The sequence below is a fragment of the Rhinatrema bivittatum genome, chromosome 11 (genome assembly GCF_901001135.1).
Source record: "Rhinatrema bivittatum chromosome 11, aRhiBiv1.1, whole genome shotgun sequence".
NCBI classification, from domain to species: Eukaryota; Metazoa; Chordata; class Amphibia; order Gymnophiona; family Rhinatrematidae; genus Rhinatrema; species Rhinatrema bivittatum.
In genome coordinates, this window is record NC_042625.1 from 52,149,880 (window position 1) to 52,168,849 (window position 18,970).

Here is an 18,970-nt window from a genome sequence, read left to right on the forward strand (position 1 = left end):
AAGTTGTAATAAATTCAAATTCAGTAGAAATGATTGCAAATGCTTTTTATTTTGTTTTTTTTTTTTGTTTTTACTTTTTGGCTTCCATTCTAACTGAACTGGATAGAGTGAAAAGAAAGTGGGTGACACAGACTGGCTCCCAGGATTTTCCATGGGAGGGATAGAAATGTAGACTTCCCCTTGAGCTGCCATTGTAAAAGGCAAATAAGGAAGAAAAGAGAAATCCATTTCCTCTCATAGGACAGAAGAGGAGGTGCCTGAGGAAAAGGGGAGCTGCCCTGAGCAGGAATAAAGACGTTGGGGTAGAGGCTAAGAGATGGTTAAAAGCTGTGCATGGAGAGGGGGGAGAGGTTGGGAGGGAAGGTAGAGCACGGGTGGAGCCTGCTCCGAAGAGCTCCTTCTATGCCATTCAGAAAAGCTGCTATGTAAATGGAGATCAACCTGGCTCGGGAATGATTTGACCCCCATAGGCAGTAGCGCATCTCAGATTATACTCCGGAAAGAGTCCAATGGATCGGTTTGGTCTTTGAGTAGCATAAAGGGCACAAGGAAGTGCCTGAATCTCTTTCCATGCCAGGCTTAGATACTGCCCTACTCCAAGGAGCCAAGCAGCTTCCAACCATTCCATGACATCAATAACAAAACACATTGTGGTAAAATATAGCAGTGCGCGCAAGCATAAAATATCACATCAGCAGTAAAAAATATATATATCAAAGAAATATAAGATACAAAGTTCATATTACTGTGCCAATAAAATTCGTTTGAGAATCCGAGCCGTGTATGTAATCTAGGATTCAGATAAAGGAAGGGGAACAGTGAGTGCAATCAGATTGGACAGGACCCCCACCCTCCAACCCAAAAAGCTTTCCTTCTCCCACGACTCCGGCTCCCCATTCCCGGGGCCGAGGTGGAGCCCTCGGCCTCTGCTTCTGCGAGCTTCTTGGGCGCAGGTTTCGGTCCGTGGCAGCAGCAGCAGTAGCAGCAGCAGGGTAACGAAGCCCTGGCAGCGGTGCGCCCGCGTTACTCATCCCCCAAGTTGCTAAACGCTGCCAAGGTGGCTCAGCTCTGGGAATGACGCTGCCTTCCGGAGCCTTCCCAATTCACTTCCTACCCCCTGCAGCCAGCAGGGAGGGTCCTGTCATGGTTTTAAGGCCCCTGCTTCTATAGAAAAAACGATTTGCAACTAAACAAGGAAAATCAAGCACCAAGCCAAATCGGTTTGTTTTGTTTGTTTTGTTGGTTTTTTTTTTACCGGAAGGTGCTAATAGCCCTTCTCTCGCTGACTTTCTAAGGCACCGTTTCCCGATCCAACTCTGAGCATTGCTTAGTAGTTTTACGGGACCTGCTACCCCTGCCAGGGTAGGAAACCTCCCATCCTGCTTCTAAGCATGGAGGTCCCATGTGCTGAAAAGCATCCCAGAGACAGAGGAAGGGCCGGTTCACTGCAGGAACGGTCTGAGCAGAACCGGGCGAGCCCAATCAGCTCTGGAAGGGGGGCGAGGAGAGAAACTCTTCCCTACCTGCCGGAGGGAGGGAGGGAGGGAAGCCGCCGTGCTGAGGGGTGAATGCCGACTCTTCTCGCTGGCGTTCACCTGCTGCCAGCCTCATCCAGGGCTGGTTAAACTTTCATCACCCGTGGAGTGGCCAGGGCAGGCTCCCAGCCACAGGTATGACTGGAACCTGGCATCGCGCTGAGGTGCGGCCTGGGTACCGGAATTCCAACTGATGCCCTTATAATCGTATTTCATGCTCACTCCGATCCTCCTTTTATTCCTGGCCTGCTTCAGAAAGCAGGAGGGGTGCAGCAGGGTCTGTGCCAGCAGGTCTGGAGCCCTCCTGCCCTTTTGGCAGGGGGGGGGGGCACACGGCCAGGGAGGATTTAGGATCTTGCTTGCCCCTAAGGCACTTGTATTTCTTTCTTTAGATTTTTTTTTGTATTCCGCTTGTTGGCACTTCAAAGCGGCTTACATTCAGGTTCTGTAGGTATTCCCCTATCCCCCAAAGGGCTTACAATCTAATTTCAGCTCCCCACCTCCCATTACAAGGTAACAGAAAGCTGTTCTCTGCTGAATGAGATTCAGCAGAGCGGGAAGGCAGCAAATCTTAAGCCAGCCTGCTGCTCTGCAATGTTTTCCACCCTAGGCACTGACAAATCCAGGGCTGCACCCAGCTAGGTACTACTACTACTATTACTTCGCATTTCTATACGCGGCACTGTACAAACACACAAAAGGCAGTCCCTGCTCGATAGAGCTTACAAGACAAACATACAGGACAAGAGACTTGGGCACACCATAAAAGAAAAGAAAAAGAAAGTTAATTAATGAGGCTAAAAGCAGACAATCAGGCCTAAGATTTAAAAGCAGCTTCAAAAAGGTGGCATGGAGGTGGGCAGAGTACCCGCCCTTCCCATACATCCTGCTCCTGGAGCATGTCAGGAAAAGTACTGCCTGTTCCCTGCACCACCAGCAACCCCGGGAAACAGGTCAGTAATGGAGCCCAGCTGAGCCCTGGAGAGCTTCAAAGGGAGGGCATGCTTTCTTCAGAAAAAGTAGCTTAGAGGTGTCCCGGTGACTCACTGTCTGTCCCAGGCAGATGCTGAAGCCTTTTCCTGGCCAGAAGATGGGGCTCAGCGCTAGAAGAGCCCAGGTGGGGAGATTGCTGCATGGAGTTAAATTCTTTCCTGAAGCTACTAAGGGAGGTTTGAGTTATTACAGAATGTCCTAAATGGTAACCTTTAAAGTCACATTTCCAATAATGTACAACCGGGAGCTGCCAGAACAGTTGATAGGTGATGAATTCCTATTAAAAGTGTCTTTCTCCTGATAGGTTTGGCTGTAAGGGAAGACCTGGAGCCAGGATTACTTAGCATTGCTCCAAAGTACCAGCAGCTCACAATCATTGACCGTGGGTGATGATTGGTCAAGCAGTTGTGTTCATAGGAGATGTGATCATGGGGGGGGGGGGGGGGCTGGGGATCCCCCTCCCCCAGTCATTTTGGTCAGCAGCAGCGAGGTCCCTTTTGTTTCAAGGCTGGCTTCTTGTGAAATGACAATTTCAGATTGTAATTGTTTTTATAACAAAATAGCAGGGAGATGCAATAATGTAATCAACTAGAACTGTCACTTGCAATGTCAAATTGTCATTTTAACTTGTTATTTTATACCTATAAGGGTTGAATTAAGCACAAGTTCGAGACGTGTGAGCAGCAGCACAACCTTCAATACAGGCCATTAGCAGAACTTTCATAGATATAATTCAATTACCTTCAATATTAAAAAAAAAAACAAAACCCAAAAGTAAATTCTTACCCTCACTTGCCTTTTGCTTGGATCAAACAGGGCCAAAGCAGTAGTGTGACTGCTATTGGGGAGTTACAATATCATGGGGAGTAGATGGAATTTGACTGTCTGGGTACGAGATTACATGTTTTATATATATATATATAATATATAATATATATGTATATATATATAATATATACATATATATTATATAGATATAATATATAATATATATGTATATATGGAGCATGAAACTAAAACCAGGAAAGTATAGAAGGAGCAGCCACTGCCACAGATGTGCCCCAGAAATGTTTCATGCCCCAGTGGGCTCTGGTTCTGCTGCTTTGGGTCACTGAGCAGGAGGAGGATGCACAGGCAGTGGCTTCCAGAGGGAGGGATGTTCAGTTCAGTGCTCGCTGGATGATGAGCATCCCTGCAAAGCACTGAACTGAACATCCCTCCCTCTGAAAGCATAGAAAGGGGTTTATAAATTGGGAAAAGCCATGAGGAGGGGGAGGGGGGCTCATGAAAACATTGCAGGCTGGGTGAAGAGAAGGTGTATGTATGTCAGATACAGCACTTTCTGGACAAACAAACACCACAGAAACATAGAAACCTGATGGCAGAAAACGAGCATTACAGCCTATTTAGTCTGCCTATCCACACCAACTATTCAGCTTTAGAACCAAGACCAGCCATCGTTTTAGTAGCCATTCTCTTGACCAGCTCTATCCAGTTGATATTCTTGTAATAGCTCTTAAGTTATTATATCTTGTGATATTTATGAGTCTCTGGTTGGTTGATTTAATATTGTTATTTATTTATTTATTTATTTATGTTTCACCTTTCATGCTGCTTCAAAGTGGATTACATTCAGGAACTATAGGTATTTCCCTGTCCCTGGAGGGTTCACAATCTTAAGGAGCTGATGCAATAATGTGTGGATTAAAACTGCGAGCTGAAATTCAGCGCACATCTTTTTAATGCGCAGCTTAAAGAATGTTTAACTCGCGATGCAGTAAGCTAATGTTGTGGTGATGCGTCGGGAGTTAAAACAGTGCTCTGACTGGAGAAGGTACACACAAACCCGAGCTCGGCACAGGCTGAATGCACATTTTAAACTCGGGGTGGGGAAGTCTCTCTGCTGTGAATTATGTACACAAAAACTCATGTTTTATTTATTTATATTCCACCTATCCGCACATCTCAGTGGACTACATAACCACATACATAAAATAGTAAAAGGTTTAACAGTAACTGCATAAAAACAAAAGCAGCAATCTAGTTTACACGATGCACAGTGACTACGCAACCATACATGCAAGTATTAAGTTCAAAATCAACACTTAATGCTAGAAAAGCAGCATGCAGCATCAATCAGAGAAAGCACAGGAGAAAAGATGCATTTTTAACAACTTTCTAAGCCAGGGAAGGTCACTTTCTGCTTTGATTTCATCCGATAACTTGTTCCATAGACTTGGACCTGCAATGCCAAAAATATGATCTCAAGACAGCCAGACAACTATGCTCGAGTGAAAGAATTTCTAGCAGATTTTCAGGTGCTAAGTGAACGAATAGGGCAATGTCTTTGTACAGAAAAGCAATACTGGAAGGCATAAGATCACGGAGGACCTTAAAAACAGAGACAGTAACTTTAAAACAAGTACATGGGTGCCCATACAGATGTGTATGGGTGCGCAAGAGAACATATGCTGGAATTTTAAATCATGTGTGCATTTACACATGAGATTTAGGGTACACCTACGCACCTATGTGTGCTGCTAATTTTAAGCGATTAATCCAGCAAATGTATTTTGTGTATCTTCCTTAAGGATTCGTCAGCTTTAATGTGTGCAGGGAAGTCCATTTTAACAGTTGCTCACGTGAAGGCCATTCCCAGTTTTACCCATTAGTCCATCAGTTTGCCCGGTCCATCTCGATGTCATTCGGAACCCTCTGGTTCTTCACCCTACACCCCTCCAGTAGATCCAGACCCCTCACCCAATTGATCTAGGCCTAAACAGAGATTTCTGCAGACTATGGATTCAGAAAAGATCGCTTGGCAGAAACTCTACTCCTATCTCTGATTGACTCTGTGCTAAAGGGGGTTTAACAATGATGACCCCTACATCTTGGGACTATTAGATTTAACAGCAGCATTCAACATGGTCTGCCACACTCTGCTATGCCATCAGATGAAAAAAACTGGAATAGATGGAAGTGTACTCAAATGGTTTTCCTCCTTCATAGCTGATAGGTCTTTTCAAGTCAAACTGTGCAACAATCTGACACATTCCCAGTCGATACAGGTGTCCCTCAAGGCTCTGCACTCTCGACTATACTCTTCAACATATATATGCTCCCTCTATGTAGATTTTTAGCAGATCTAGAAATCAACTTTTTCCTATATTATGATGAGATACAATTCTACATTCCTATTGACAAATCAATTGAAAATACAGCAGCAAAACTCTCAACATACATGAAAGCAATACAGCAAAAGCTATCTCAGCTGAAACTAACATTAAACAAAAATAAATCCAAAATCGTTTGGCTAAGGAGAAACCAATCTATAAATAAACCACCATCCCTAGGCCTGGAGAACTTCCTCATCACACCCTCTGAACAAGTACAAAACCTAGGAATACAAATCGATGAGAACATAACAATGAAAAATCACATAAACAAATCAATTAAAACAGGATACTGCAAGCTACAAATCTTACATCGGTTAAAAACTCTCCTAATATTCCAAGACTTCCGAAATGTTCATCAAACACTTATATTCTCAGACTTAGATTACTGCAACTCACTATTTCTAGGCCTACCCTCAGGACAATTAAAACCATTATAGATACTACAAAATGCCTCTGCTAGACTACTATTAGGGAAAAAGAAATTTGACCACATTACCCCTTCATTAATGGACCTATACTGTCTACCTGTACAAGCAAGAATACACTAAAAGTACTAACACTCATCTTCAACATAATCAATGATAGTAAATCCTGCTTATTAGGCATAACCCTCCAACAATACACACCACAGGGAACACTTAGATCACAAAACAAAGGACTATTAACAGTACCTACACCACGGGATACTCATCTAGTGCAAATAAGAGATCGCGTGTTCTCTGTAGTGGGCCCCAAGTTATGGAGCTCTCTACCTGAGGAGATACACCTCACCACAGAAAGAAAGAACTTCAAATGTGATCTGAAAACCGTGGCTCTTTAAAAAAGCATATGATCTATCATAAAAAATTAACAACTGTAGTAAATTACTTAGATATGGACTGGTGAACGATTGACAGTTACTAAGAAATCTAATGAATGTTCAGACATCTCACTGGCTACCTCTAGAAGATTACCTAAAAGGAACTAAATCATCATGAGTTACTATTTAACAATACAGCTAACATGTTCCGATGTTATGTTGACTTATAATGTGAATATAGCAGGTCTGATGTTATATGGACCTATAATGTGAATATCATATGTTCTGATGTTGTGTGGACCTTTGATGTGAATGTTGCTTTTTTAAACCGTTGTGATCTTCTTTTGGAATGACGGTATATAAAATGCATAAATAAATAAATAAATAAACTTACACCTCATCAGGATTAGCAGTAAATATATGCGGCTAACAGGCCACTGCACATTGCAGTGGCCGGTTTTAAAATACCTATGCCCTGTCCATGACCTGGCCCTTTTCTGTTGCCCTTCGTTTTTTTTTAGCTAACGCACACACACATGCACACGAAATTAGTGGCTTTTAAAATCTGCATTGCTCATGTGTAACCCACATATTCGCATATCTGGGCCTTTTAGTGCAAATGGTGCTTTTAAAATTCAATCCTAAGGTAAGAATTTTAAACTTAACCTGCCAAATAACTGGTAGCCAATGCAGTTTCGCTAGAACCAGAGAGATATGGTCCCTTAATGAAACCCCAGAGATTAAGCGGGCAGCAGAATTTTGAATCAATTGGAGAGATCGAAGATGTGTATTTGGAAGGCCCAGAACAATGCATTGCAATAATCTAAGGAGGAAAGGACCAGTGACTGAGTATCCATATAGAAATCTGAATCACGAAGAAGAGGTTTCAAGGATCATTAAGGTGAAGCTTGAAGTAAGAGGACTGGACCAATTCATTAATGTGAGGATGCAGTGAAAGAGAAGACTTGACCAAAACACCTAAGTCTCATGTTTGAAGAGAGACAGGGATCAATTGCCCTTTGAAGGTGAAACTTGGAGGGGCATCAGCCAGGGCTGTCGTTGATAACAAGACCATTTTAGTTTTGCTAATGTTTGAAGCAAACTTATTATCAAATAGCTAGTCTCTGATCTGATAGAGACAAGAGGATAACTTTGAAAAGACCTGATCAGTTGTGGAGGAGATAGGAAAGAACAATTGCATGTCATCCACATATAATTTAAATTTGATGTCTAGGTGGGAGAGAACAGAACAGAGAGGAGCAAGATAAATATTGAACAAAACAATGAACCTTGTGGGACATCAGTAGCCAGAGAATATAGTTTAGAAGAAGCATCCCCAATCAAAACCATAAAGGAACGATCAGCCAGAAAGGAGGAGAGCCAGGAATGGACAGTAGAAAAAATCCCTAAGGACTCCAAGCATCCCAGCAATTTATCATGATTAAGGGTGCCAAAGGCTAAAGAGATATCTAACAGCACCAAATGAAATGTAGTGCCAACATCAAAACCCCGACAGATGTAATAAAACCTGGAGAGTAGTAAAGACTCAGTGTTGTGAAGAGAATGAAACCCAAACTGGGAACTGTCTAGGAAGTTATTGTTGGAAATATATTCTTGCAACTGATCCAAAACTACTTTTTCAGTGACTTTTAACAGTAACGGTAAAGCAAAAATGGATCTATAGCTGGTCAGATCCATGAAATCTAAATTATACTCTTTCAATAGGGGGTGAACACTTGCAGTTTTCAATGCAGGGGGAAGAAATCCATTCTAGTAATGAAATTGCCAATGTCAGTTCATAAAACTTTGTACATGCCTGTTGAGCAAGAGTTAAAAATGCAGAAGTTGTCCTTCATCTGGCCCAAAATGGAAGTGACCTCTGATGATGAGGTGGGCAAAAATTCAGACCATGGGACTGGAGTGTGTGAATGCATGGGGGTGGAGAACGAATCAACTACCAAGTCTTTTTAAGAAAAAAAGAAAGTAGGTTCTCACATAAAGGCTGTGAAACAAGTAGAGAATAAAAATTAAGCATAGAGGCAAGTGAATGAACTACCTTAAATATCTTGCGGAGCTGAGAAGCAGCTGCAACAATTTGGGAGAGTACCAATCCTGTTTAGCCTTGTCCACAGCTACCTTGTAGGAGACTAACCCAGTATGGTAGGAAGAGAGATTAGCATCTGATTTATCCTTGTGCTAGTGATGCTCATGCTTATGCAGATTGCGTTTAGCCGAGTGCAAAACAGGAGAAAACCATGGGGCACTTTTATGACATTTAATGTGCATTAGCTTCCTGGGAGCTAACTTGTCTAAAAGTGAATGATGAGAGGATTGCCAAAAATCCACCAGATCACTTACATTGTTGGCATGAATCTGGGTAAGACAAGTCACCTGAGTGCTAAGCTCGTCTACATCAATCGGAGGTCTTCTCAAGATAGTAAGAGGAGATATGATGCCATGAAAAGACGGCAATTACCGGTAAGCCAACAGCTTATTAAATAACAATCTGACCAAGGGATTTCAGAACTGGAAATGCAGGGGTTAGAATGATCATCTAACCAGATGTCTTATATAAAGATTAGATCTAGGGTATGACCCAATTGATGAGTAGGCAAATGGTCCACTTGGGTCCAGCCCAGTCCATGCATAGATGAAAGAAAATCACTACAGATGTTTAATAGTGACATGAAGGTTAAAATCTTCTAGTATTATAGCATTTTTTGGGTTTTTTACATCAGCTTTAATAGCAAGGAAACAATCAATAAACACTGACATATTTATAGGCCAGGCTACCAAGAGAATATCACCAAAAAAAGATTCCAAAGAGGATGTGAGGAAAAGTAATTTTAGAGGAGAAATATGCTAGGCTTCAACTGAGGACAGCTGGAGGGAGGATTTAGCTACAATTAATAGCCCATCCCTCCTTCTCTTCAATCACGACTTAGAAAAATTACGTAGTTTGGAAAACTTGGTTGATTCAAAAGAGCAGAGTCAGAGACAAGAAGCCATGACTCATTAAACATAAGCCTGGGGATTTTTCACGCAGATGGTCAGTTAAACCAGGGATCTTCTTTCAGATTGCCTGACAGAAGCACGGATAAATTTTATGATTGTTCAACAGAGTTCGGAGCATACTGACCATAGCTAACACATATGTTGTAAAATACATTATTGGTAGATTTAGAAAATACAGAAAGGCAATTGGACAGTTGAACATACCAATCCCTCCCTATGACAACAGGGATAAAAGCAGCCATAGATGAACTAAAAAAAAAAGCTAGCATAAAAATGGGAATTGTTTCCACAAGCACAGAGGGAAGCAATAAAAGACTATAATAATAAAAATAATTCAGAAACATAACAAATACTGGCCATAGCCAGGCCCAAACAGCGCACAAGTAAGAAGGTCACTAATGATGGCACTCAGCTGCATTCAAGGGAGGCAATTTTCAAAGGAATTACACGCATAAATGTAACATACCATCATAGCAATTTTCAAAAGCCATTTACTCAAGTAAAGTACATTTACACCTGTAAATGCTTTTTAAAATCAGGCCCAAGAAGCAAAGGAATCTGCTCCTTTGTGAATGTGACTGCGAAGCTCGCTGCTCTGGCATGCAACACCTCCGGTGTCGCCACAGAACTTTAATCAAGGACCCCGCTGGTGTAATCGGGTGGGCGGGGCAAGGGAAGAAAGCAGGCAGAAAAACCAGGAGTAAACCTGAGGAAACAAGCAGCACAGTCCAGTAAGCTTGGCAGGGCAACTAGGGCAGGCAGCAGTAGGGGAGCACGCAGTGCTGAGTAGGCAGGCAGGCAGCAATGTTTCTCCAGTGTGCAAAACATCATTTATGCACAGAAAAATTCTTTAAGTGCAGAGAGTATTTTATGTGTGCATAAATTATATTTATTTGCATAAAATAATATGCTCTGTGTGTGTAAAGCAGGTTTTCCATGCATAAATTCTGATTACATGACCCATCACCAGAACGCTGGCTTCTGGCCATACACAGAAACATAGAAACATGATGGCAGAAAAAGTCCATATGGCCCATCCAGTCTGCCCATCCATCCAATTAATTTAGCATTATAATTCTCATCACTTCCTTAGTGTTACGCCCATCGGTTGCAGACAGCTGCGACCGCTAGGGATGTGAATCGTTTTAGGACGATTAAAATTATCGTCCGATAATTTTAATATCGTCTTAAACCGTTATGGAACACAATACAATACAGATTCTAACGATTTATCGTTATAAATCGTTAGAATCGTGAGCCGGCACATTAAAACCCCCTAAAACCCACCCCCGACCCTTTAAATTAAATTCCCCACCCTCCCGAACCCCCCCCCAAATAACTTAAATAACCTGCGGGTCCAGCGGCGGTCCGGAACGGCAGCGGTCCGGAACGGGCTCCTGCTCCTGCATCTTGTCGTCTTCAGCCGGCGCCATTTTCCAAAATGGCGCCGAAAAATGGCGGCGGCCATAGACGAAAAAGATTGGACGGCAGGAGGTCCTTCCGGACCCCCGCTGGACTTTTGGCAAGTCTCGTGGGGGTCAGGAGGCCCCCAACAAGCTGGCCAAAAGTTCCTGGAGGTCCAGCGGGGGTCAGGGAGCGATTTCCCGCCGCGAATCGTTTTCGAACGGAAAATGGCGCCGGCAGGAGATCGACTGCAGGAGGTCATTCAGCGAGGCGCCGGAACCCTCGCTGAACGACCTCCTGCAGTCGATCTCCTGCCGGCGCCATTTTCCGTACGAAAACGATTCGCGGCGGGAAATCGCTCCCTGACCCCCGCTGGACCTCCAGGAACTTTTGGCCAGCTTGTGGGGGGCCTCCTGACCCCCACGAGACTTGCCAAAAGTCCAGCGGGGGTCCGGAAGGACCTCCTGCCGTCCAATCTTTTTCGTCTATGGCCGCCGCCATTTTTCGGCGCCATTTTGGAAAATGGCGCCGGCTGAAGACGACAAGATGCAGGAGCAGGAGCCCGTTCCGGACCGCTGCCGTTCCGGACCCCCGCTGGACTCGCAGGTTATTTAAGTTATTTGGGGGGGGGTTCGGGAGGGTGGGGGATTTAATTTAAAGGGTCGGGGGTGGGTTTTAGGGGGTTTTAGTGTGCCGGTTTTTCGATTTTTCGATTTTTAACGATTTTTAACGATTTTTCACGATATTTTACCCCCCCAAACGGCAACAATACGATTCCCTCCCCCTCCCAGCCGAAATCGATCGTTAAGACGATCGAGGACACGATTCACATCCCTAGCGACCGCTGTTGCTCACCTCTTGCCTCACTGCACTGACTCCATTAGGAAGACTAGCGGCCTCCGCCAGCTATCGCCGGCCTACTTGCCCCTGTTCCTGGGCCACCCTGGACAGTGTGGACGCTGCCGACAGCCATCCTATCCTTGCAGCTCCTTAGGCACGTGCGCACGCACTTCCGGGCCAGTCTTATGCACGTCATGGCAGGAACCTCGGGGGCGTTCCTCTCGGATGACGTCATCCCCATGGACTCTTAAGCCGGCTGGCCCTGTCTGCCTACGACTTGGCAACGAGTTCCCTCATTGCTGAATCCGCTTCACTAATGATGGACCTTCCGTTCCAGCTCCTGTTTCCTTGGTGTGAGACGTCCTGGGTACCACTCCTCGGGGGCCCTTTCCTCGTCTCTGGCTATCCGCTCCTCAGAGGGCCTTGCGCCTTGGACCGCTGCCTGACCCATTCCCCGGGGCTCCCTCTGGAACCATCACTACTTCCACTGTGAGTACTTCGCTTGCGGACTATTACCGTATTCTCTCTACTGAGGAACCCTCATCGGTGTACCCCGCTCTGCGGACCACTATCGTATCGTCTCTACTGAGGAACCCTCATCGGTGAACCCCGCTCTGCGGACCACTACTATATCATCTCTATGGAAGAACCCTCATTGGTGAACCCCGCTCTGCGGACCACTATCATATCGTCTCTACTGAGGAACCCTCATCGGTGAACCCCGCTCTGCGGACCACTATCGTATCGTCTCTACTGAGGAACCTGCGGACCACTATCGTATCGTCTCTACTGAGGAACCCTCATCGGTGTACCCCGCTCTGTGGACCACTATCGTATCATCTCTACTGAGGAACCCTCATCGGTGTACCCCGCTCTGCGGACCACTATCGTATCGTCTCTACTGAGGAACCCTCATCGGTGTACCCCGCTCTGTGGACCACTATCGTATCGTCTCTACTGAGAAACCCTCATCGGTGTACCCCACTCTGCGGACCATTGCCGAATCATCTCTACAGAGGAATCCTCTCTCTTGTGGCACCTCTGTGTCTGTGAGACTTTATTGCAACACTCCCCACTCCGCGGGCAGTGTCTCTCTCTCTCTCTACTCGCTTTTTCCAGTACCTGCTGACCTGCACACCCAGCAGCTGAGACCTCGCCTTCCGACGGTGAGGCTCACGGGGCTCCTCCCCGTGGGCGGTACCATCTCTCACCTCTGCCCAGGGCCCACAAATCCTAACACTTAGAGATCCCCAGTATTTATCACAGGCTTTCTTGAATTCAGATACCATATTTGTCTCCACCACCTCCACTGGGAAGCTGTTCCACGCATCCACCACTCTCTCTGTAAAGAAATATTTCCTAAGTTTACTCCTGAATCTACTCCCTTTCACTCTCATCTCATGACTCCTCATTCTTTCTATTGAAAGAGGCTCATCTCCTATGCATGGAAACCTTTGAGATATGTGAATGTCTCTATTATATCTCTCTATCTCGCCTTTTCTCTAGGACATACGTGTTTAGATCTTTAAGTCTATCCACATATGCTTTAGAATGAAGACAACTGTCTATTTTAGTAGCCATCTTCTGGACTGATTCCATTCTGTTTATATCCTTTTGAAGGTGCAGTCTCCAGAATTGTGCATAGTATTTCAAGTGAGATCTCACCAGGGACCTATACAGGGGCAATATCATCTCCCTTTTTCTGCTGACCATTCCTCTCCCTTTGCAGCCAAGCATCTTTCTGCTTTGAGCATTGCTTTATCCACCTGTTTGGACACCTTAAGAGCATCAGATACAATTACCCACAGATCCTGCTGTAATGCTCAGGCTTGTGAACCCTTGGGCCGATGGGAGGATGGTATACCTGAGGAGGTGGATCCGTAGGTTCTCCCGTCGGGTGGTGAGGCAGAGCAGAAGATGCGACCAGCTGACCCTCGGCACTGGAGAGTGAGGCAACTGTGGAGGCAGATGAAGAGTCGTGACGTCAAGGAGAGGAATTGTGTCTTCGCCACTGGAAGCCTGCGGTCCCCCCCAGGAGGAGCCTGTAGGGATCCAGACCGCTGGAATTTAGGTGGACCTTTGAGGGGTCAAGGAGTCGAGAGATTGGTGCAAGGGCTAACTGGAGCTTCACCCCTGGAAACCCACAGTTCCCCCGGGAGGAGCCCGTAGGGACTTGGGCCGCTGGGACTTAGGTGGGCCCTTGGAAACAATGGTCCAGAAGAAGTCCAAGGTCAAGTGCCAGAGGGTCGTCGCTTATCAGTCTGAGGTCACACACCAAGGGATCGCCCCTTGCCAGTCCAAAGTCACACACCAGGAATCACCGCTTACCAGTCCAAAGTCACACACCAGGAATCACCGCTTGCCAATCCAAAGTCAGGAACCAGGAATCACTAAGACGAGACAGGAACCAAGAAGCAAGGGTCCGAAACACAAGAAGACTCACCGAAGCAAGCAGACTCAAACAACACTGGAAGGACGTTGCCAAGTTAAGGAATAAGCAGAGGAAGTCTCCTTATATACTTCCTCTGCTCTGGATCATTGAGAACAGCTGAACGTAGTTAAAGGGATGAGGTCCCTTTAAATCTATCAAGGAAGCGCGGCCTCGTGCCTAAGATGGTGGTGGCCATCTTGGATTTCCTCCGCGGAGGAAAGACTGCCTGACGCTGCGAGGGAGGAGCAGGGACGGCTCCCCACCTGGCGGCCATCCCGGGGGCCCGTGCCAGAACAACGGGCACGGACTCAGCAGCTTCCCTTGAAGCTGCCATGGTGGGTTGCCGCCGCAGGTGAGGTAGGGGGCCACGGCTGTGGCTGTCCACGGCCGCAGAACACAACACCTGCTCATCATTTGTGCTTAGAAAAATGTTACCTCCAATACTGTACCTTTCCTTTGGGTTTTTTGCATCCTAAATGCATTACCCTGTATTTTTTAGCATTAAATCTTAGCTGTCAAAACTTAGACCATTCCTCAAGCTTCACTAGATCTCTCCTCATATTATCTACTCCTTCCTGGCTGTCCACTCAGTTAAAGATTTTGGTATCATCAGCACAAAGACAAACCTTTCCCAACAAACCTTCTGTTATGTTGCTCACAAAAATGTTGAAAAGAACTGGTCCAAGACCAATCCCTGAGGCACACCACTAGCAACTCCCCCCTCCTCAAAGAAAACTCCATTTATCACTACCCTTTGTAATCAGCCAGTTTCTAACCCAATCACTCTAGAATCCATACCAAGGGTGCACAATTTATTTAGAAGTCTTCTGTGTGGAACCATATCAAAGGCCTTGCTGAAATCCAAGTACTAGTGCTCTCCCTTGATCCAACTCTCTGGTCACCCAATTAAAGAAATTAATCAGATTAATCTACAAGATTTACCTCTGGTAAAACCATGCTGCCTCAGATCTTGCAATCCATTCGATTCCAAAAATTGCATATCCTCTGTTTTAGCAGTGATTCCATTAGTTTGCTCAGCATGGAGGTCAGACTAACTGGCCTGTAGTTCCCAGCCTCCTCCTTACTTCCACTTTCATGAATAGAAAACTCATCCACCCTTTTCCAGTTCTCCGGAACTACTCCAGACTCTAAAGAAGCATTTAAAAGGTCATCCAGCGGAGCTGCTAGGATGTCTCTTAGTACCCTCAGATGTATCCCATCTGGCCCCATCACCTTATTTACTTTCAGACTAATGCTGTAGGCTAACATCTGATGCAATAAGGGGATTAGTGCATCCAAAACGTGCATCCAAACCAGTGTGTAGCTAATAACACCCATCATATACAAAAAATCACCATGTGCCCAATGCACACATTTTAACATGGAAAACGTAACGCCCCAGGGCTGGCGTTAAGTCTTATGCACCCTGAGCCATCTAAAAAACCCCAAAACCCACAAAGCCACTAAAAAGCCCAAAATAATAATGTTCTGTGGTTCCTCCTACTTAATATATTGTCCCATCACTAATTTGGAGAAACCAAAGGAAGCAGCATTAAAAGTTTTTTTGCTGGCAATCAAGTTACGGAAAAGGACGCCCATTAATTGAGCGTCTGTTTTCATAAACAGTGCACAGCCACTTCTCCTGGGTACCTGATGCCATGGATGTGCCAGAGATGCACAAGTTATCCCCAGCATACCCTTTTCAGTGCGGCCCCCTCATCTAAATAATGCACCGTGCGCCCAGGAGAGGTGGGGCTGGGCGTGCATTAGGAGAGCAGGCGCTCAGTCGTGAGTGCCCGTTTTACCAGAGCCGATATTGCATTGGCCTGTTTAAGTTCAGTTAGCTCCTCGTGAGCACACTGTTCTGACATGAGCCCTGGAAACTTTACTCCACCTCTGAGCAGGAGTAAGGCTTTCAGTGCTAAGGAGACCTGAGTTAGGCCAGGACACCTCTCTGCATGGAGGATGGGGGGTAATGGTGAATGTCTTTATTTTCATGGGATTCCCATGACAGGGCACTAAGCAGAGCACAGTTCTACACCATATTTTGTATGGGCAAAACTCCTTGCTGCATCAGGAGCCGTATCTGGGCACAACTGCGCACACCTTATTGTGCCTGAGGCAATGAAGTGACTTCGAGGAGGGATTTGAACCCTAAACACTAGGCTGCTGCTCCCCTGCTTAAGTTACTGTTTTATTGTTTTACTGCTTTTACTGTTAAATTGCCTGGTAAATGAGGCTGAAATCCCCTATCAGGTGGACTGTAAACCAATCAATAAATACAATGGCTGGTGACCCCTTTCATTGGATCAACAATAAATGGGCAGATCCGAGGAAGGGGCCGAGGCTTTGAAGTCTCTCTGTCTCTTTTTTTTTCATGGAATTGGGCTGGGGGATTGCAAACAGGTTGCTCCCATCTCTAAAAGCCATCAGTGCTCCAAAATAATGAAATGACTCTCTGCTGGGTAGACGCAAAGATGTCTCTCAGCTGCCTGCGACAGATGAAAGCAGATTGCAGGAAGGCCCTGTCCAGTAAGGAGCCAAGCGGCAGCACCGGCTCAGACCGGCTACAGTCACAAGCAGCACAGGCTCTGCATGCACAATGAGCCCCAGTGCAAACATGGCTCTTTGCAGGGCTGGAGCCCGACTGCTCAGATAATCCCAGCCAAAGCCTCTCCTCCTCAGCCTTGCAGCAAGTCCTTCCCGGGGATCAGCCGCAGCCTCCCCCCGCGCCTTCACCGGGCAGTCGCCATGGGCGGCAGGCTGAGCAGGCGGAGCAGCCTGGGGGACGAGAGCCCCTCCGCAGAGGACCTGGCTGCCAGCCCGGCCCGCAAGCCCCTGCAGCTGGCCTCCCTCCTGCTCGGCTCCGAGAAGCTGTCCGGGGTGCTGAAGAGGAAGAGCCCGGCGCCCTACGTGCAGAGGGTGGGCTGGATCCGGGAGATGCAGGCGCTGCTGCGAGCCCAGAAGCAGGACCGCGCCGTCTCCATCCTCCGGCTGCTGAGGAAGGTAAGGGCAGGGCAGGGGAGCCCACTCTGGGGGTAGCCCCAGACCCTAGAACACCTTAAGGATGCGTGAACTTCTCACCCTTTTGTATAGCCACTGAGTCTGTCCAGTCTTGACTACTCCCCTGGGGCGAGGACCCTGCTAGACCGGGGCTGCTTGCCCTGTCTTTCAGATCGCATTCATTTTCACTCCCTGCAGCCTCAAAATGTCTTCTTTGGGATCCTGTTAAATGTAACCAATGTCTGTCTGACTGATGGAGGGATTCAGAAAGCAGCCATTTCATCAGCTTTTAGTCTCCTGCTTTGTAAAGTAAACTTCCCTAGCTGAAACCATATTTTCTTCATAGAAAATATTTCAGTCCCCTAATTAACTTGGTGGCTTTTTGTTGTACTCTTGCCAACTCTTTTATGGAATAGCTGGTCCCAGAATAACATTAGGATAGCTCCATGGGATTTTCTTGATAGCACCCCTGGCTGCCATTCTTCCTAAGCCTTCATATTCCTGCTGATAGCTGCTGTCTTATCAGTGCAGAAGCAAACAGGGCTGGAGGTTTAGATCTTCAGGGGGATAAGCCCTGTTAGTTTGGTGCAGCCAAAACGACAAGAGGTGGGTGGCATCTTCTAGACTAACCAATTTATGGAGGCATGAGCTTTGGAGGGCAAAGTCCACACTATCCCATGCTGGTTCAGAGAGAAAGAGGCTTTTACAGGGCCACACCCAACTGCTTTGTGCTATTTTTTAGCTGCTGGCCCAAGACTTTAATATGTTCTTATTTAGTTTATATATTCTTGTATAATTTAAATGTTTTATCAAGTATTTTATGTTTTTCATTTCTATGACTTGACTTTGGAATTTCAAATGTATTTAACTGTGCATTTGAAAAAAAAAAGTTGTAAACCGATGTAATGTTTGCTACGAACGTCGGTATAGAAAAACTAATAAATAAATACATAAATAATGTACAGAGTAGCAAGAGATCTAATCATTAGGTACAATGAGGTTTGCAAAACCTAACAGTAGAACTGAGCCATGTAAAATTCTATAAGGCACCAAGACTGGATTTAATTGAATCCAAGAGCATTACAGGAAATCAGTGATGTATGTGGTGGGCTGAACTTAACATTTCAGGATTCAGTTAAAACAGGTTCCATGCAATCCCCATTAAGAAGGGATTTCTGTTGTGGATGCAATATCAATTTTATCCTTATATTGATCCAATAAAAGGTGCTCTAATGTTCAGTATTTTTTTCTGAAATGGATTCTTTGTAAATCATTAAGAAAGAGGAGATTGTTGTGCATTAATAAGATTCAGCATGGAGCCAGGAATGGCATTACGTGTTTAACTAACTTTTTTAAGTTTGTGAGATCGTCAAATCTAGGGAAAATGCTTGATAAACAGGTTGACTATATTTTTCTAAAGCTTTAGACATGATGGTAGGTCATGAAAAGATAATTTGGTTAGAATCTAGGGAAAAGTTGTGATCGAAACTAATTGAGTTGCAGTCTGTGATGGGCCAATCAGCATTTACTTGCATTAATCTCTAATGCAATCTTACAAAAACTTTGATTCTAATTCTCTCCTCAAGAAAAGATCCATCTTGCTCTAGATAAAAAGAAAATATAGCTTCTTCTCTATATTTAACAGCCAAACCTATTGGCCAACATTACTCCCAAGTAACTTTTTTTATTCCCAAAACAATTTTAGATCCTCTGACTCAAAATATTTATCAATAAAACAACATATTGCTCATGTTGTAAAATTCTCTTTCTATAA

The 18,970-nt window shown here is 45.3% G+C and overlaps 1 protein-coding gene across 1 annotated transcript in view; it reads left to right on the forward strand.

Moving 5' to 3' along the window:
- The first annotated feature begins 16,599 nt into the window (after positions 1-16,599).
- Positions 16,600-18,970, forward strand: part of LOC115073394 (leucine-rich repeat-containing protein 75B-like) — a 35,481-nt gene continuing 33,110 nt past the window's right edge. Inside the window, exon 1 of the mRNA XM_029571793.1 lies at positions 16,600-17,199. Coding sequence (XP_029427653.1) covers positions 16,789-17,199 — 411 coding nt within the window. The 5' untranslated portion in view covers positions 16,600-16,788. The remainder of the gene's footprint in view (positions 17,200-18,970) is intronic.